This window comes from Podarcis vaucheri (assembly GCF_965113315.1).
Source record: "Podarcis vaucheri genome assembly, chromosome: 13".
NCBI lineage: Eukaryota > Metazoa > Chordata > Lepidosauria > Squamata > Lacertidae > Podarcis > Podarcis vaucheri.
The window spans coordinates 19,690,506-19,708,281 of NC_138751.1; the positions used below are offsets into that span (position 1 = coordinate 19,690,506).

The following is a 17,776-nucleotide window of genomic DNA, read 5'->3' on the forward strand; positions in this document are numbered from 1 at the left end:
GAGATACCTTCCGGAAATTCCCACCTGCACGGTATATAATTTTCTCTCAACGCATCTGTTAGGAACTTATAGTTACTTCTCTTCTTTAGCAATCTGATCGGAATATGATGTTTGTATTGTCAATACACAATCTTTTTTCATAGTTCATCTGTAGTATCCTATCTTTCATCTCTCTTGAATTGAATATCACCAGACAGTCCCCTGGTAGGTTTTTTTTTTTTTTTAGCTTTTGCGTAACTTGATTTGATTATGAAGGCTTTATCCAATGAAAAGTTGACTTAGAATCATAGAATCATAGAGTTGGAAGAGACCACAAGGGCCATCGAGTCCAACCCCCTGCCAAGCAGGAAACACCATCAGAGCACTCCTGACATATGGTTGTCAAGCCTCTGCTTAAATACCTCCAAACAAGGAGACTCCACCACACTCCTTGGCAGCAAATTCCACTGTCGAACAGCTCTTACTGTCAGGAAGTTCTTCCTAATGTTTAGGTGGAATCTTCTTTCTTGTAGTTTGGATCCATTGCTCCGTGTCCGCTTCTCCGGAGCAGCAGAAAACAACCTTTCTCCCTCCTCTATGTGACATCCTTTTATATATTTGAACATGGCTATCATATCACCCCTTAACCTCCTCTTCTCCAGGCTAAACATGCCCAGCTCCCTTAGCCGTTCCTCATAAGGCATCGTTTCCAGGCCTTTGACCATTTTGGTTGCCCTCCTCTGGACACGTTCCAGTTTGTCAGTGTCCTTCTTGAATTGTGGTGCCCAGAACTGGACACAGTACTCCAGGTGTGGTCTGACCAGAGCAGAATACAGTGGCACTATTACTTCCCTTGATCTAGATGCTATACTCCTATTGATGCAGCCCAGAATTGCATTGGCTTTTTTAGCTGCCGCGTCACACTGTTGGCTCATGTCAAGTTTGTGGTCAACCAAGACTCCTAGATCCTTTTCACATGTACTGCTCTCAAGCCAGGTGTCACCCATCTTGTATTTGTGCCTCTCATTTGTTTTGCCCAAGTGCAATACTTTACATTTCTCCCTGTTAAAATTCATCTTGTTTATTTTTGCCCAGTTCTCTAATCTGTCAAGGTCGTTTCGAAGTGTGATCCTGTCCTCTGGGGTGTTAGCCACCCCTCCCAGTTTGGTGTCATCTGCAAATTTGATCAGGATGCCCTTGAGTCCATCATCCAAGTCGTTGATAAAGATGTTGAATAAGACCGGGCCCAAGACAGAACCCTGTGGCACCCCACTAGTCACTCTTCTCCAGGATGAAGAGGAACCATTGATGAGCACCCTTTGTGTTCGGTCAGTCAGCCAGTTACAAATCCACTGAGTGGTAGCATAGTCAAGACCGCATTTTACCAGCTTCTTTACAAGAATATCATGGGGCACCTTGTCAAATGCCTTGCTGAAATCAAGGTAGGCTACATCCACTGCGTTCCCTTCATCTACCAGTCTTGTAATTCTGTCTTCTTCAGTTTCTAATCCAACCTGCTATTTCTTTTATTATTTTGGCTCTTCTATATATCCTCCTCCACACTTTCTGGGATCCCTCAAATTCTCAAATTTGATTCTTTCTGCTGCATTTCCAGCACTGCAATTGAATCCCGTACAGCTTCCTGCATCATACTTAATCCTACCGCATCTTACTTAGACCTTTCATGAGGTCTTTCAGCTCTTTTACCCTGTTTGTTTTCTTAGTTGTTTCTTCCAGGCCTTGTGTCTTTACTTTTAAATGTTGCATGGGTTTTCCTAGTTCTAAAGTTTTTGTTAATAATTCTTTGATTTGTCCAGTTAGGTCCACCACTGATTTTGTATTCTGTTCTACCTTGTTTTCCATCCTTTCCAATTTCTCCTCCAGATTCTTTGCATTATCTTTTATATCTTTCCTTAATTCAGAATACATTTCTGAAATTTCCATTTTGGGCTTTGGTTCTTGGGTGGCACCTCTTCTCATCTGGGCTGGAGTTGTTCTTTGTCCCACTAGGGGGGATAAAAGGGGAAAGGAAAGGGAGGGTGGAACTTTCTCTTTGGCCGTTTCTATGTGCCTAATCTAAAATGGACAGTCTGAATAAAAATCAATCAATTTATAAAAATCAATCCAGTAGTTCAGCATGTAAAACAGGAATTGTGAATAACCATTATAGGAATTGATTAGAATCAGCTTTAATAATTAGAAAATATTTAATTATTTAATATAGAAATTAATAGGGGCTAGGTAATGTATATGTAATCAATCTTTATAAGGAGTTTGGAAATTTTTACCCCTGGTTAAAATTTCATGTTTGTGCATAGTGGGAAATGTGAGCAACAGACAAAAATACTAGCTGAAAATTCCAGCATGGCCACCTGCCCACTTGTTATGCTTCAGCCTAAATGGAAGCCAGGAAGAATGAGGAACTGGAAGGTGGAGAAACAAAATTTCCTTTAATCTTTACAGACCTCCAAACCATCAGATTGGTGAATGGAACAAGTCCCTGCTCCGGAAGAGTCGAGGTGCTCCACAACCAGCAGTGGTTGACCATGTGTGATGAGGGATGGGATCTGAACAGTGCCAACGTTGTCTGTCGAGAAATTGGCTGTAGCCCTCCCTTGTCAGTCCCAAGAGGAGCTCATTTTGGAAGAGGACATGGTCCTGCCTGGTTGACTGGTGTCCATTGTCAGGGAACAGAAGCTACGTTCAAGGAGTGCACCCCAAACAACTGGCAAACGAAAGACTGCAGCCATGGAGAAGGTGCTGCCGTTGTGTGCTCAGGTAACATAAATGCTTAGACACTAGCTGAAATTTGAATCATAACTGCTATGCCAAAAGGTGGCTTCTCTTGAGCTCTGATCATCCTCTGAAGGGGCAGAGAGTGGGCCTTCCTCTTCTTGTTGCATACTCTTTTCTGGGCCTCATCTAGAACACAATTCACAACATTCCTGCAGTGTTTCTTCTAGGATTTGTTCTGCCTCCTGCATCATTTTTGTCCTTTCTGTTCGCTTTTGGTTGGGGTGGGGGGTGGGGAGCTGAAAGGGCACCATACCAGTTTAATGCAATGTCTGAATTTGAAATAACTGGCTATTTTAATATCCAGAAAATCTAATTACTATGGACATTTTACATATTCAGTGGCTATTTCTGCCCACAACTCTTCTGGGGGAGGGTGTACAAGGGGAAGCAGTGCCCTTCCAGGGATTCTGGGGTGCCCTGGGAGTCTCGCCACAATATTACTTCTACAATAGTAAAAACTAGTGAAGAAACAAGGAGGAGGTGCTGTGCTGAAATTTGGAATATATCCAAATGATGTTGATAGCCATAGCAAGGAGGAAACTACTGCCCTTCCCTCCAAAATCCGGGGGGGGGGGGAGAATCATTTTTATTAAGTTTTCCATTTTAACAATCCAATAAAATCACATTGAATGTTCTAAATTATACAAATACATATCAAATAGTCCAAATATTCTGCCTAAATTATATATATTTTTTGTTGGGACTTCCCAAGTTCGGGGGGGCTCTGATCGTCTCATATCTCTGCTGCCTTGGATAGTCTTTCCAATAGTTCCTTTAAATCTTCCTGTTGTTAACCTTCCTTCTTTCATGGCCTCTGAGTTGTTTCCACAAGCGAGTTGAAATAAGCAATGATGTGTTTCTGTGTGGATTTTATATGTATGATTCTCCTCTATTGTTGCAGTATCTCCTCACACGCTGGTGTTTGTGCCGAATCAATCCAAAAGTCATTTCGCTGCTGGCAGACACCATCTTCTCCCAGTTCCGATGAAATCAAATCTCAGCGTTTCCTCATTAATTTTCCCAGACTGGTTTCATCAAACTTTGCAGGGGAGATTTACCAAATCAGACTTGAAATACCGATATAATGACATATTAAGAGCCCGCCTCCCTCTATGACTATTTATAACCCTGCAGCTCGGTTTTATTACATCATGGCGGATTTCCAGATTAAAAAGTGCGTCACATCTCAACATTCTAGGAACACGTCCAATGTTTTTTGAAGTCTCTCCAGCGGTTAACGAGATCTTGCTTCTTTCTAAAATCAGCAATTGGAGAATCTTTTATTTTCTTCCAGGCAATTCAAAAAACAAAAGCTTTAATTATATAATATTGTTATTGCCACACAGTTTATATCAAAATTCTGGAAATTGGGGTGGGTGGGTGTCAAAATGAATATTCAGCTTAGTACAAGGATATTTTTAAATGAAAACGATGCCCCCTAGTGAGAATCAGCAGACAAATATCTATCATTGTTGAAGAAGTGCCCAGTTTCAGGCATGACTTCCAACAAAACAATTCAATAGATTCTGTTTCGATGAGCTCTGATAACTAGGGGCAATAAAAAGGAAGGATGAGGAATGTGAGAGGTGGAGATATAAATCTGTATTTTTTTCACACCCAACAGAGATCAGATTGGTGGGTGGTCCAAATATTTGCTCTGGGAGATTTGAGCTGCTCTACAACTGGGATTGGATCACCGCATGTGAAGATGATTTGGACTGGAACAGTGTCCAAGTCATGTGCCGGCAACTTGGCTGTGGACCCTTCCTGTCAGTGAGGGCAGTAGGTGGTGGATATAGACCACGTTTTGTGTCAGAAAATAAGTTCACCTGTGAGGGAACAGAAGCTTCTCTCAACTACTGCCAAGGAAGATATGTCCCTGGAATGATGTGCTGGTCTTCTTATAGAGATGTTGAATGCTCAGGTAATATTAATTTCCTCGTTTGTTTTTTTATTCATTTTAAAACTCGCTTCCCATGAAATGTCTCAAATATATATTGAATCAGCAATCAAATCAATGAAAATGTTTATGTATAAAACAATTATAATATATTCGATTAATAAAGCAATTCAGTATATAAAAAATTTTCAAATGCAATAGAGGATTTAATGCTTTAATGTTGAAAAAAGAAAGACTTTAAATGTTGAAAAAAGAAAGACTTTAATAGGCACGGAATAGGCAATAGAGATGGCGACTGTCTGATACGTCACAGTTCCAAAGGGTGGGTTCCACCAGGCTGAAGGCTTTGTTCTTATGGACCTCCTGATCAGATGCTGTCTGCAGGAGACCTTCTCCCAGAGAGCACAGTGATTGGGTGGGCATGTAAAGGATGAGGTGATATTGCCTAACATGTGCCCTCCTGACCACTTCAGTTAGTGGAATTGGCACTACTACAGGTGCCACATAATATCCCTTCTGCATCTGTAAGTATTCAATTGTTTAGTGTGGCAGTGTCTCCCTGCCTATTGAAATCCAATTGGTGCCTTCACTGTACTCTTTCCAGTGCCTGTTATAAAAACACTTTTGTTCAGACAAACCTACCTAGGTGCTTAGAAATGCCGGTGTGAATTTTAATCTGTTTGAGTCTCTTAGGTTTGGTAGGTTTTTGATGTGTTGCAATTTTTCCTGATTTTATAGTTTATCTCTTTGTAAACCACTTTGAAGTTTTGTACACTATAAATTTTATGAAATGAATGAATGAATGGTCATGGAAATGCAGCTCGTCCTAGGTAGGATCTTTTGTTGTTGTTTAGTCGTTTAGTCGAGTCCGACTCTTCATGACCCCATGGACCAGAGCACGCCAGGCACTTCTGTCTTCCACTGCCTCCCGCAGTTTGGTCAAACTCATGTTTGTGGCTTCGAGAACACTGTCCAACCATCTCGTCCTCTGTCGTCCCCTTCTCCTTGTGCCCTCCATCTTTCCCAGCATCAGGGTCTTTCCCAGGGAGTCTTCTCTTCTCATGAGGTGGCCAAAGGATTGGAGCCTCAGCTTCACGATCTGTCCTTCCAGTGAGCACTCAGGGCTGATTTCCTTCAGAATGGAGAGATTTGATCTTCTTGCAGTCCATGGGACTCTCAAGAGTCTCCTCCAGCACCATAATTCAAAAGCATCAATTCTTTGGTGATCAGCCTTCTTTATGGTCCAGCTCTCACTTCCATACATCACTACTGGGAAAAGCATAGCTTTAACTATAAGGACCTTTGTTGGCAAGGTGATGTCTCTGCTTTTTAAGATGCTGTCTAGGTTTGCCATTGCTTTTCTTCCAAGAAGCAGGCGTCTTTTAATTTCATGGCTGCTGTCACCATCTGCAGTGATCATGGAGCCCAAGAAAGTAAAATCTATCACTGCCTTCATTTCTTCCCCTTCTATTTGCCAGGAGGGGATGGGCCTAGTGGCCATATCTTCATTAGGTAGGATCTTTACCTGTCTTAAATAAACAGGCAAGGCCATAGATAACCAGCAAGACCATCCTGTAGGTACCCCTTGATGTATTTAATTAATCCTGCTGCAGCAGGTCGGTACCTCCAGGTCAAAACTCCTGTGCCGATCAGTAGCAGGACTGCAGCTATGAAGAGCCGCTGGAGCCTAACCTAGCAAGATAGCAAATGAATAAATTAATACAGTTATTCTGAATGGGCTCTGCTGGAGCCTATTCAAACTCTTTTGCTCCCTCCCTCCTCCACCAATCAATCAATCCCCTTTTCTCTATTTCAGTTTTGTTCTGACTGTATTTCCCACAACAGTACAATATGGCACTACAAATTGCTATGATGCATTGCTGATTGTTCTTCTTCTTTTTATTGTTTTTATTCATTGATTGTATTGTTGAGAAAAACCAAAACCAGAAATGAAAAGTTAAAAAGCCTTTTTCAATCTCTGCAGGGATCAGATTAGTGAATGGTACAAACCGCTGCTCTGGGAGAGTGGAGGTGCTCCACAACCAGCAATGGCTGACGGTGTGTGATGATGGCTGGGATCTAAACAGCGCCCAGGTTGTGTGCAGGGAACATGGCTGTGGGGAAGCCTTGTTTGTCCCAAGAGGAGCTCCCTTTGGAAGAGGATGTGGTGCCACCTGCTTGGCTGGAGCCAAGTGTCTCGAATTTAAGGACTGTGACCTACACTGGGAAACACATAATTGCAGTCATGGAGAAGATGCTAGTGTTGTCTGCTCAGGTAATTCTAGGTTGAGAGAAACTGGCAATATGTTCATCTTAATTACTATCTTCCCTAATAACGATAAATTCCTTGTTCCGCATATTTTTAGATTTCTTTTTATTTTGTTCCAATTTTTTTCATAATTTATATTTTTGGTTGTTAACCAGACCCCCAAATATGTGATTTTTTAAATGGATCTCTATTTCTACATTTTGTTGTAATTCTATTTTATCTTCTCTTGCTAATTTCTTTACTAATAATTTTGTTTTATTTTTATTCAGCTTAAATCCTGCCACTTGCCCAAATTCCTGTATTTTCTCTAATACCCTCAAAAGAGAGTTTTTAGGATCTTTCACCATAATTACAAGGTCATCTGCATATGCTTTAAGCTTATATTCCTTTTTCCCTACCATAATTCCCTTAGTCTTATTATCTGCCCTGATATTTCTTGCCAGGACTTCCAAAACCAAAATAAATAAAAGCGGTGATAGGGGACATCCCTGATTTGTTCCTTTCTGTATTTTACATTGCTCTGTTACCACCTGGTTCACAATTAATTTGGCTTTTTGATCAGAATATATAGATTAAATCCCTTTCCTAAATCTCACCCAAAGTTCATCTCTTCAATAACTTTTTTCATAAAATCCCATGAAACATTATCAAATGCTTTTTCAGCATCTATAAACATCAGGACCGCTTGTTTTTCATTGGAAGGGAGGGATATTAGTCCTTTTTTTGCACACCACTTTCTAGATTTTATGTTGTAGAACCAGGCACAACTTTAAACTGGCTGTAACTGCCAAATCTTTCTTTACTAGTATTTGCCAATACAGCAAGTGAACTCTGTAAGAGCAATTCTTCTTTCTCTGGGCTCCTGTTCTCCTCTTTCCCTACATACTTGCCTATTCTTTTTTTTGGTTTCAAAAGTGGTGACTGAACTGACCCTTGACTAATTTCATCCAATAGCCAAGGTTTGAATAACTTGCACGTCTAACATTCCAGAAACATCATTATTTCAGCAGCATCTCGGGAATCAGCTTCTTTTGTGCTCATCCACTATACATTCTCATTTATATTCAGTAACATTATCTTAATTTGACCGGATTTTGCATCAGCAAAAAGGAATAATGGCACATTTCCAGTGGTGATGATTGTGTGCAGCAGAATGCATGTCGTATCTCCATAGCCCCATTCTTTTGCCATGAAAGTAGGCAGGTTTGATCTGCCAATTAGGCCAACAGAAATCTATTTAAACATTTTGAGGAAGACTTCAATTTTGAAATTCAGGGTATTAAAAGCTTATTTTTCCTCATTGTTTTCTTGAAAATGCTTTGCCATTGTGGTTAGTTGCATTGGCACACTGGTCCAGGACCATATTCCCTCATAATACAGTGGTACCTTGGGTTACATACTCTTCAGGTTACATACGCTTCAGGCTACAGACTCCGCTAACTCAGAAATAGTACTTCGGGTTAAGAACTTTGCTTCAGGATGAGAACAGAAATCGTGCGGCAGCAGCGGGAGGCCCCATTAGCTAAAGTGGTGCTTCAGGTTAAGAACAGTTTCAGGTTAAGAACAGACCTCCAGAACGAATTAAGTTCTTAACACGAGGTACCACTGTACTTCTGTGGAAAGCAGGTGTATCTGAAAGTCATGTTCTCTCAGAGATGGTGTTTTTTGCAGCATGTTGCTCTGCAAGTAGAGCGGGCACGCCCTTCCAAGGGATATGACTTCCAGATAGAGCTTCTTTCCACTGATGTATTCTTGGGGGAAATGGCTCTGGGGTCTTTTGGGGATGCTTCCACCACTTGCTGCAATGGGAAGAACAAGTTAAAGGTGTGTGTGTGTGTGTGTGTGTGTGTAAAAGAAGTAAGGAGAAGAGAAATATATTCAATCCTGCATTCTGAAATATAGGACCCCTTCAAATTTTAAAGTAATGGTCTTCAGCTGACCAAAGGTGATGGCAGATCTGGATTCTGATAGCACCCTGTGCTTGTCAGGTGCCTCCTCCTCCGCTGTGCACCCACCACTGCGCTCCCACTCACTCCCAACACCCACTTTCCATCTTCTGTTTTCCCTCTCCTCCCACCATCCCATTTCCCCTCTCCATTTAGCCCCCCTTGCTTCATCGCAGCTTTTCTTCTCCCTGTTCTATGGCATCTCACCTTCTCGTATTTTCCATACCTTGATACCCACAGAGTCTTGCTCAAATTCCATGCTGTGTTTGCAGCTGCTTCTTGGTTGGCAGGCTCTCTGCTTTGCAAGAGAGCAGCTGCAGCCTCCAACCAGTAAGCCATGCTGCAAAGGCAAGAGAGAGGTTCTGCTAGGTTGGCAGAATGGAAAGAGAAGTGTTTTGGAGGGTCCGAAAAAGGGGCTCAGATGAGCACTATCCCACCACCACTTGCCAGTTCAGGAAAAGAGAAACTCCAAGAGGGTGCAAAGCAGGACTGGAGAGGTTTGGAGGGCTGCATTTGGTCCCTGAGCCTGATATTCCCTACCCATGCTCTAACCTAGAACCCTTAACATTTCCCATGGAAGCTACAAAAATGAGGAATTGGGAGGTGGAGGCACAAAATTTACTCTAACCATTTTAAACCCTACAGATATCAGATTGGTGAATGGTACAAGCCCTTGCTCTGGAAGAGTTGAGGTGTTCAACGCCAGGCAGTGGGGGACTGTGTGTGATGATGGTTGGAATCTGAGCAGCGCCCAAGTCGTGTGCAGGCAACTTGGATGTGGGGAAGCCTTGTCGATCAAAGAAGCAGCTCACTTTGGGAGAGGCAATGGCCCCATCTTGCTGGATGAGGTCAGATGCAAGGGGACAGAAGCTACCCTCCGCCACTGCCACCTACAGCCTTGGGGAGAACATAACTGTGTGCATGAAGAAGATGCTGGGGTTGTATGCTCAGGTAAAAACTACAATTAAGAAATATCCTTATCGTGTTTTTATCTTGTATTCAAGTTCAAGTTTTATTGCAGCCAAAGCCAGTGACACTAAACACCACAAGATCAAACAACAAGAAATCTTGTATTGTTATGTTGTGAACTGCTCTGAGATCTACAGATGAAGGGTGGTATGCAAATTTAATATATAAATTAATTAATAGGAGCTATACAGTTGGGTTAGAGGGATGTGGGTGGCACTGCGGGTTAAATCACAGAGCCTAGGACTTGCCAATCAGAAGGTTGGCGGTTCGAATCCCCGTGACAGGGTGAGCTCCCGTTGCTCAGTCCCTGCTCCTGCCCACCTAGCAGTTCAAAAACACGTCAAAGTGCAAGTAGATAAATAGGTACCGCTCCGGTGGGAAGGTAAACGGCATTTCCATGTGCTCCTCTGGTTCACCAGAAGCGGCTTAGTCATGCTGTACGCCGGCTCCCTCGGCCAATAAAGCAAGATGAGCACCGCAACCCCAGAGTCAGCCACGACTGGACCTAATGGTCAGGGGTCCCTATACCTTTTATACAGTTGGGTTAAAAACTTGTATACAAGTTGAATCAGCATGCCCATTTTGTCATCAACACATTTCCTTCAGCTCTGCTGCTGATAATTATATCAATGGAAGCAGGAAAGACCCTCTGTCTGCGTTTTCTTCCCCTCCTCTTTTGCACAGTCTTTCCTTCGCTTCATATGCACCACATTAAATAGGTTCAAACCATAATTTGTGAGGATTTTATGCAACATTCTGGCCTCTTCTCCATCTTTGTTATCCGTACTGTGGAGGAGAGAAGCTGAACTTGTATCTTGTTAATTTTATCTATCAGTAGACTCCATTTCAGTCGAAGCTATTTCTCATCTCAACAGAGATCAGATTGGTGAATGGTACAAGCAGCTGCTCTGGAAGAGTTGAGGTGCTCCACAACTGGCAGTGGCTGGCGGTGTGTGATGACAGATGGAATCTGACCAGTGCCCAAATTGTATGTAGAGAGCTTGGATGCGGTGAAGCCTTGCTGGCTGCAGGAGGAGCTCACTTTGGAACAGGAAATGGTCCCACCTGGTTGTCTGGTGTCAGTTGTCAGGGGACAGAAGTTGCCTTCAAGGACTGTGACTTACAGTGGAGAACACATGATTGCAGCCGTGGAGAAGTTGCCAGTGTTGTGTGCTCAGGTAATAGCTATACTGTGGCCTTGGAAACTGGCTGCAAGTTCAACTAGTAAGTCTATTTTGCCAATAGAAGGTTGCTGAAGAGTTCTGATGCTGATAGTTGAGCTGGGAGGAGGAGGAGGAAGGGCAGTTCACAATATAATTTTCATTCTGTGTCATTTTTGCTTTCTCTAGAAACAAAAGAAGTGTCCCAATGCCGTTCTAGCTTTCTAGATAAGCACTAGGTGTAAGTAACATTCCCTAGAGGAGTTCTAAATCCAAATGACGTTTGATGTCCTTCATAGCCATGGCATCATGTCTGGAGTTGCATGCTCCTATACCTTTAAAGTGAATCCAGTGCACATTCTTGCCTGCAAGGAATTCTGAGCACTGTAGTTTATCCTTCACAGAGTTACATTTATCACCAACCCTCACCAAACTACAGTGTTCAGAATCCTTTGAGCAGAGTCCAGAAAGGGAGAGCCCTGGTATCTGGTGCCGCGAAATTCAACATTTCTCTCTCTCTTCCCACTTTCAACTCCCCATCTATTGATAAGCAAACATAGCAGAGCAGTTGGGTTGAACCCAGGAACTGACACTTCATTAAACATTTTCTGTTGGTGGAAAGAAGAGAGGAATGGCAAGTTAAACCAATGGACTATGCCGAAATGACAAAACCGACTGGAAACCAAGAGGACAAAGCATTTAAAAAAGAACGGGGGAAATTTATAATTTATTTAGAAGACCACTGTAAGCAGATGAAAACATTTTAATCTCACTTGTGCCGTAACAAATACTATGGATAATATGGATGATATAAAATACAGATTATGAAATGATATGCAGTAGAAAATGTTTATAATAGGATCCATGGAGGAGATGGGAGGAAGTCTCGAGACTCAGAGAAATCTCTTTATATGGATATGTATTTGGTTTTGTTATAAATTTATATTTGCAAAATCAAATAAAAAATTATTTTGTTATTAAAAATATGTCTAAACAAGCCTATTTAAAGATGTAATGCTGACGTGTGTTTTTAATATCCATGTTAACTGTCAGGGAACTGCCATCAGAGGGAAGAGGAGAGGTAAAACGCTCCAGTGATGCAGGGGAGGGAACTAGCAAGGAGAGAGAGAGAGCTTCCACGGGGGAAGGAAATCCAGGGGACACCAGGGAGAAAGGGGAGGCTGGGAGTACTGCGGAGGGGAGGCTCAGAGACTCTTCCAGTGAAATCAGCAGAGAGAGCACAGGACCTCCGCTTGGCACGCCCACGCTGCGCAGAAGGCTCCCACGCAGAGAATCTAGGAGGAGACTTGGAGTCAAGCAACTTTTATGTTGGAGGAAATTTAGGTCCCGCCCACTGACGGATTCTGCCAGTTACTAAGACAGTCGCTGTCAGGGCTGCCTCAGGTCTCAGCTCACAAAAGACCAACGCCAAGTTCTTCTTATATACAAGGATGTTTATTGCAGTTCATTATTGGTTCCACAACCGAGGCGCGCAGCCCTGCGTCTCTTAAGCTTAGACATTAGAAGTCCCCTCTGAATCGGTCCCTCCCCTACACCAGTTTAATAAGCTAACGCTGCTCCACCTTTTTCTCTCTTTCCTTTTCCGCAGGGTCTTTCTGCCCGCCGGGGTTCCCCCCCTCCTGCTTTCTCCTGAAGCGGAGTCTCCAGACTGCTCCTGCCCCCTCCTGCGGGCTTTGGGACCTGGCTCCTCCTCCTCCGGGCTCCCTGTTCTTCCGCGCGCCTCCTCATTTGAACTTGGCGCGCGCGCCCAACCTCTGACCTTCCTTTTGACAGTTATGCTACTCCCCTCACTGCCTTCCTCCCCTTCCGGGAGAACGGCTTGCTCTGATCCCTCCCCTTTCTCTGTCGCCGGAGCTGCTCCCTCTGACACACTGGAACCTCCCCCTCCCTCGCTGCGCTCTGGTGGGGAGGCTGGCCCTGATTCCCAGCTGCCGCTTTGGGGTCCCCTGCTGGCCCCCCGCTCCTGACACTTTCCCCCTGGGGCTCCCCTTGCCCTTACCACAGGCGCCCCCTTCTGGGAATCCTCTGATTCGCTGGAGAGACTCATGGAATCCCCTGCGTCATTGCTATCCTCTTCCTCACTCTCCTGGGATTCCTCCCCATCGCTCTCCATTTCCTGCCTTCCCTGTGCCTCTGTCCCTGTACCCCTGACAGTCGCGTTTCAAGGGCTGTCAAACCAGGGAAAGTTTTAGCTATACAGCTAGCTTGGAGCAGTTTGCAGTTTACGCACAAGCAACCCCAATTCCCATTACATATTTTATTTAATCTCTGTTTAATGGTAACTTTTATTGATAATTTCAACGTATATTCTTTTTCTGATCAAGGGCTTTCAAATTACATTAAATAAAGTATAAATGAATGAATGAAACTTGCAGAATCAGAACCTGAGGCTTCTGAGGTGCAGAGTGGGGCTTCCAGGATGCCTTAGGTTTGAGCCCTTACTGCATAGGAAGAGCGTTGGTTGGTGACAATAGCAAGCCCAGGACTCCCAATTCTTAACCCTTCTCTAACACGCAAGATTCAATGCCACTTTTTGTCTCATCAGAGCTTTCACATTTAGTGTTTTTTTGTTTTGTTTTTGTTTGTCCCACCAGAGCTCCGCCTAGTGAATGGCCCAAATCGCTGCTCTGGGAGGATTGAGGTGTTGCACAACCGCCAGTGGGGGACTGTGTGTGACGCTGGTTGGGATTTGCATGATGCTCACGTTGTGTGCAGGGAACTGGGCTGTGGAAATGCCACCAAAGCATTTGGTGGAGGCTTATTTGGACAAGGATCTGGCCCCATCTGGCTGGAGGGACTCAACTGTACAGGAGAAGAAGCTTTCCTGAGTGAGTGTCCCCAAAGTCCCTGGAGAGAGCACAGCTGCAACCACAGCCAGGATGCCAGTGTGGAGTGCTCAGGTAAGTTTGCAAGACAAGTTGTACTTGATGAACCCAATAGGGGGGTTTAGATCTTTGAGATCACTGAAGATCATATTCTTATTTTATTACTGGCATCTTAAAAGAGCATCTTTAAAGTCTGGGGACACACTGGGGGTTATTGTTTTGTTTTTTTATTCTGCTGTGTATTTTTGTGTGTTTATACTATAAACCACCCTCTGATCCTTGGGTGAAAGGTGGCATGGAAATTCATTAAATACATAAATACGTACGAATACCATTGGCCCAATCCATTCCTCAGCAGGAAAACTGTGAAAGTTTGTGGGTCGTAAATCCTTTGACCTACAGAGTCTGGCACCCAGCACTGCAGTTAGCCTGATTTACGAGCTGGACCGACGTTTATGGCCACCCACACGCTTCTTCTGCGCGCTGCTGTTGTCGTTGCAGAGTTCGTACGCAGCATAAATGGCTTGGTCTGTGTCAAAGTGGTGTCTTCAATAACTCAACTTGACACCAGTGCTTCTATTCTACCAAAGGTGTTTATTCAGAAGCATAAACAAACAGGAAATAAACCGACAGAATCAAGCTGCATGCTTGCAGCGTTCTGTCTCTCACAAAAACAAAACCAACTCTCAGAGACTCTCAGTAACTCTGCTGAACAAAAAGAAAAATGCCCGGATAATATGGGCAGGCACCCAGTGCAGTGGCGTAGCGTGGGGGGTGCCAGGGGTGCCGGCCGCACCGGGCGCAACATCTGGGGGGGGGCGCGCTCGCTGCCTCCGGAGTCGCCGAAGAGCCTCGGGCGCAGGCTGTAGCGGAGCCGCATGTCTCGCGGAACCCACGAGCTGTGCGCACGTCCGGGCTGAAGGCGCCTGGCAGGCAGCGGCTCTCAGCGCTCACCGCGGAGGACGCGCCAGGCAGCCCCTCCTCACAGCCCCGCCTCCGCCGGTGCTGCTGCAGCTGCTGGGCCGTTGCATTTTCCTCGCCTCTCTGCCCCCCTCCTCCTCCGGGCAAGCGGCGTCGTTTGGGCGGCAGCGCCAGCGTCAACTCGCAGGTTAGGGGTTGGGGGGGCGCAAATTACTTGCCTTGCCCCGGGTTAGGGGGCGCAAATTACTTGCGTTGCCCCGGGTGCTGACAACTCACGCTACGCCGCTGACCCAGTGAATAAGAACGCCTGGGAGTGTTAACTCTAAACTGTCCAGAACCACAACAAAAAACCTACTGTGTGATCAGCCAGATCTCACCGGGAGAATCCACGACCAGAAAGAAGAGGAATACCAAGAAGACTGGAAGAAATTTAAAGACTATTTGAATAAATATTGTAATATTAAAGATATGTAATCACTTGAAAGAATCAGTTAGGCCTAGGATTATCTTGTGATTAAATAAATAAATAAGAAAATGTACGATAAGGAAAGTTAGGAAATATGATTATGACTGTGTTATGGTTTTATGAAATAATATTGGAAACTGCTGTATATAATTACTAAGAAACTCAGATGGAAGAGATTTGAGGAAGTCAAGTAATATGTTTAGGAAGATGGATTTTGATCAATTAATTATGTTTTAGTTTATGTGGTGATTTGATGTATTTTAGGTTTTATGTTCTTTTTTCTTCTTTTTCCCATTTCATTCTTTCTCCTTTATTATTGTTGGCTTTTCCCCCTGTTATGTTTATGTATGGAAAATAATAAATATTATTGTGGGGGGGCATGCTGTGTTCATGATTCCCAAGAAGGCCCTGGGGACACCCTTCTGCCTTCCTCCTGCTCCATGTTAAGTTGCTGGGTAGGAGCACAGGAAAGTGCCTTAGACAGGTTGAGACCATTGGTCCATCTATCTCAGTAGCGTCTACACTGACTGGCCATAGCTCTCCAAGATTTCGGGAGAGGTTCTCTCCCCATTTTACCTGCAGACGCCAGGAATTTAACCTGTGAACTTCTGCATGCAGAGCAGATGCTCTACCCCTAAGCTATGTCCCTTCCCCAAAGAAGAGGAGCCATGGAAGCAGTTAACAGATTAGGGAAAACAGAGCCAAGCATGTCCTACTGCGATCAGGCTGTGCACAGGGCTGTGTTTCCTTGGGACACGACTAGCTAGGAAAGCAAGGCTGTGCACCAGGTTAACTCAAATTTTGCAATAATAGTTATCCCAAACTACACCTGCAATTCTCTGCTAAGTGGCAAGACCGCATAGGTCCTACTGGATTTACTGTATTGGCCCGAATATAAGCCGCACCTGAATATAAGCAGCACCTTTAAAATTTAAGTGGGGCGGGGGGAGAGAAAAAACAATACCCTTTGTCACCTTAAAATTCTTCAGACACTCACACCCATTCCGTTTTACCATATGTCTGTTTCAGCAGCGATATTGTAAAAGCCAATTTTTGTAAGGTCGCAATTTAAGCCACACTTTAACTTTTCATGGTCAATCACGAAAAAACAACTTTGACTTCCTGCACCGGTTTGTGGGCATATAGAGGAAAACAAAATAATGCAAGAGTGAAAAGTGAGCAGTTTGCAGGAGCCTCGGTTTTTTATTTGCAATGAATAAGTGACAGTGTCTTCCTTCTCCTGCTTTTACAGGGGACGCATCTGTCGAGGGCAACATCCGCCTGGGAGTGTCTGTCTTGGTCTTGCTTGTCTTGGTGCTGATCGTGGCTGAGGCTGTGTACAGCTGGAGGAGAGGGCAGCTTTAAGTACAGTCATACCTCGGGTTACAGACGCTTCAGGTTGCACTTTTTTGGGTTACGGACCGCCAAAACCCAGAAGTACCAGAACGGGTTACTTCCGGGTTTTGGCAGTTGTGCATGAGCAGAAGCGCCGAATCGCAACAGGCACATGCACAGCTGCGGGTTGCGAATGCTGCGGGTTGCGAACAGGCATCCCGCATGAATCACATTTGCAACCCGAGCGTCCACTGTAGTCCTGACTGAACCATTTCAATGGCCAAGACCCTATCCTGATGCATGCAAGGACGCTCCATGCAAAATCAGAAGAACCACCTCTGTTTGCAAATAATGCCAAGGCAAATAATGGCCAGCAAGCCACGTGGCATGGCGAAACATTTTATCCGTGTGTATTAAATGCCTTTTCTTTTGCCTGCTGTTTACACACCATACATCTAAACAAGGGCTTTCCCTCACCTGACTGTCCCTTTGATTTCTGGAAGTCATGTTCCCGGAGTCCTCTGTTCTTAATATTCTTGATAACACTGATTGTTTGTCTCATGTTCATATTTAGTACTCTGCCTTTTAGGAAACCTGCTTGGTATTATTCTATGTGGTTAAAATGACTTTATTTGGTAAGAATAGATGTTAATATTTTATAATATGCAGTCAACAATGAGCTTACTTCTGTATTTTTCTTTTGCTTTTTTGAGTATTAAAATTTCTTTCCCAACTGCCCATTCATTTAGGTGCTTTGTTAGTGGTTCACCTAGCTTGTCTGCACAAGTTTCATAATATTCAGTCATCACATAATATTTAGATCAAGGTGCTCTTGGAGAAAACAGATTTTCTGGAGAAGTAGGCCTTGGAGGTTTAAGGTGAGGCAGGAACCAGATACTCCCTGGTTCTGTACTTCTAAAATTTAAAATGAGACTCAATCTCATTCACCCAAACAGTGCTCCTAAGGATCCAATTTCCATTTGAGAAGACATCAGAAAATGTATGCTAGACATCAGAAAATGTCCAGGCTAAATAGTCACATCATTAAAAATATGCTCCTTTGTGGGATCAAAGTGTATGCTGATGTGGAATCAGTGCCCAGACAAGTCCTTTCAGCAGTATCTAATTTGACCTGAATCAGCAACTATCTGCTCAAGCTTCTGGCTTCTAGACTTGGGCAGGTTTCTTG

General features: G+C 43.9%; 1 protein-coding gene across 1 annotated transcript in view; it reads left to right on the forward strand.

Annotated features, from left to right (window-relative positions):
* The window catches only part of LOC309517625 (scavenger receptor cysteine-rich domain-containing protein DMBT1-like), a gene marked incomplete at its 5' end in the record, with an annotated part of 40,374 nt that extends 23,432 nt beyond the window's left edge, over positions 1–16,942 (forward strand). Inside the window, 7 exons of the mRNA XM_082196893.1 lie at positions 2,443–2,757; positions 4,400–4,699; positions 6,660–6,950; positions 9,536–9,841; positions 10,735–11,037; positions 13,635–13,940; positions 16,505–16,942. Of these exons, the coding sequence (XP_082053019.1) occupies positions 2,443–2,757; positions 4,400–4,699; positions 6,660–6,950; positions 9,536–9,841; positions 10,735–11,037; positions 13,635–13,940; positions 16,505–16,617 (1,934 nt within the window). The 3' untranslated portion in view covers positions 16,618–16,942. The remainder of the gene's footprint in view (positions 1–2,442; positions 2,758–4,399; positions 4,700–6,659; positions 6,951–9,535; positions 9,842–10,734; positions 11,038–13,634; positions 13,941–16,504) is intronic.
* Positions 16,943–17,776: the final 834 nt, after the last annotated feature.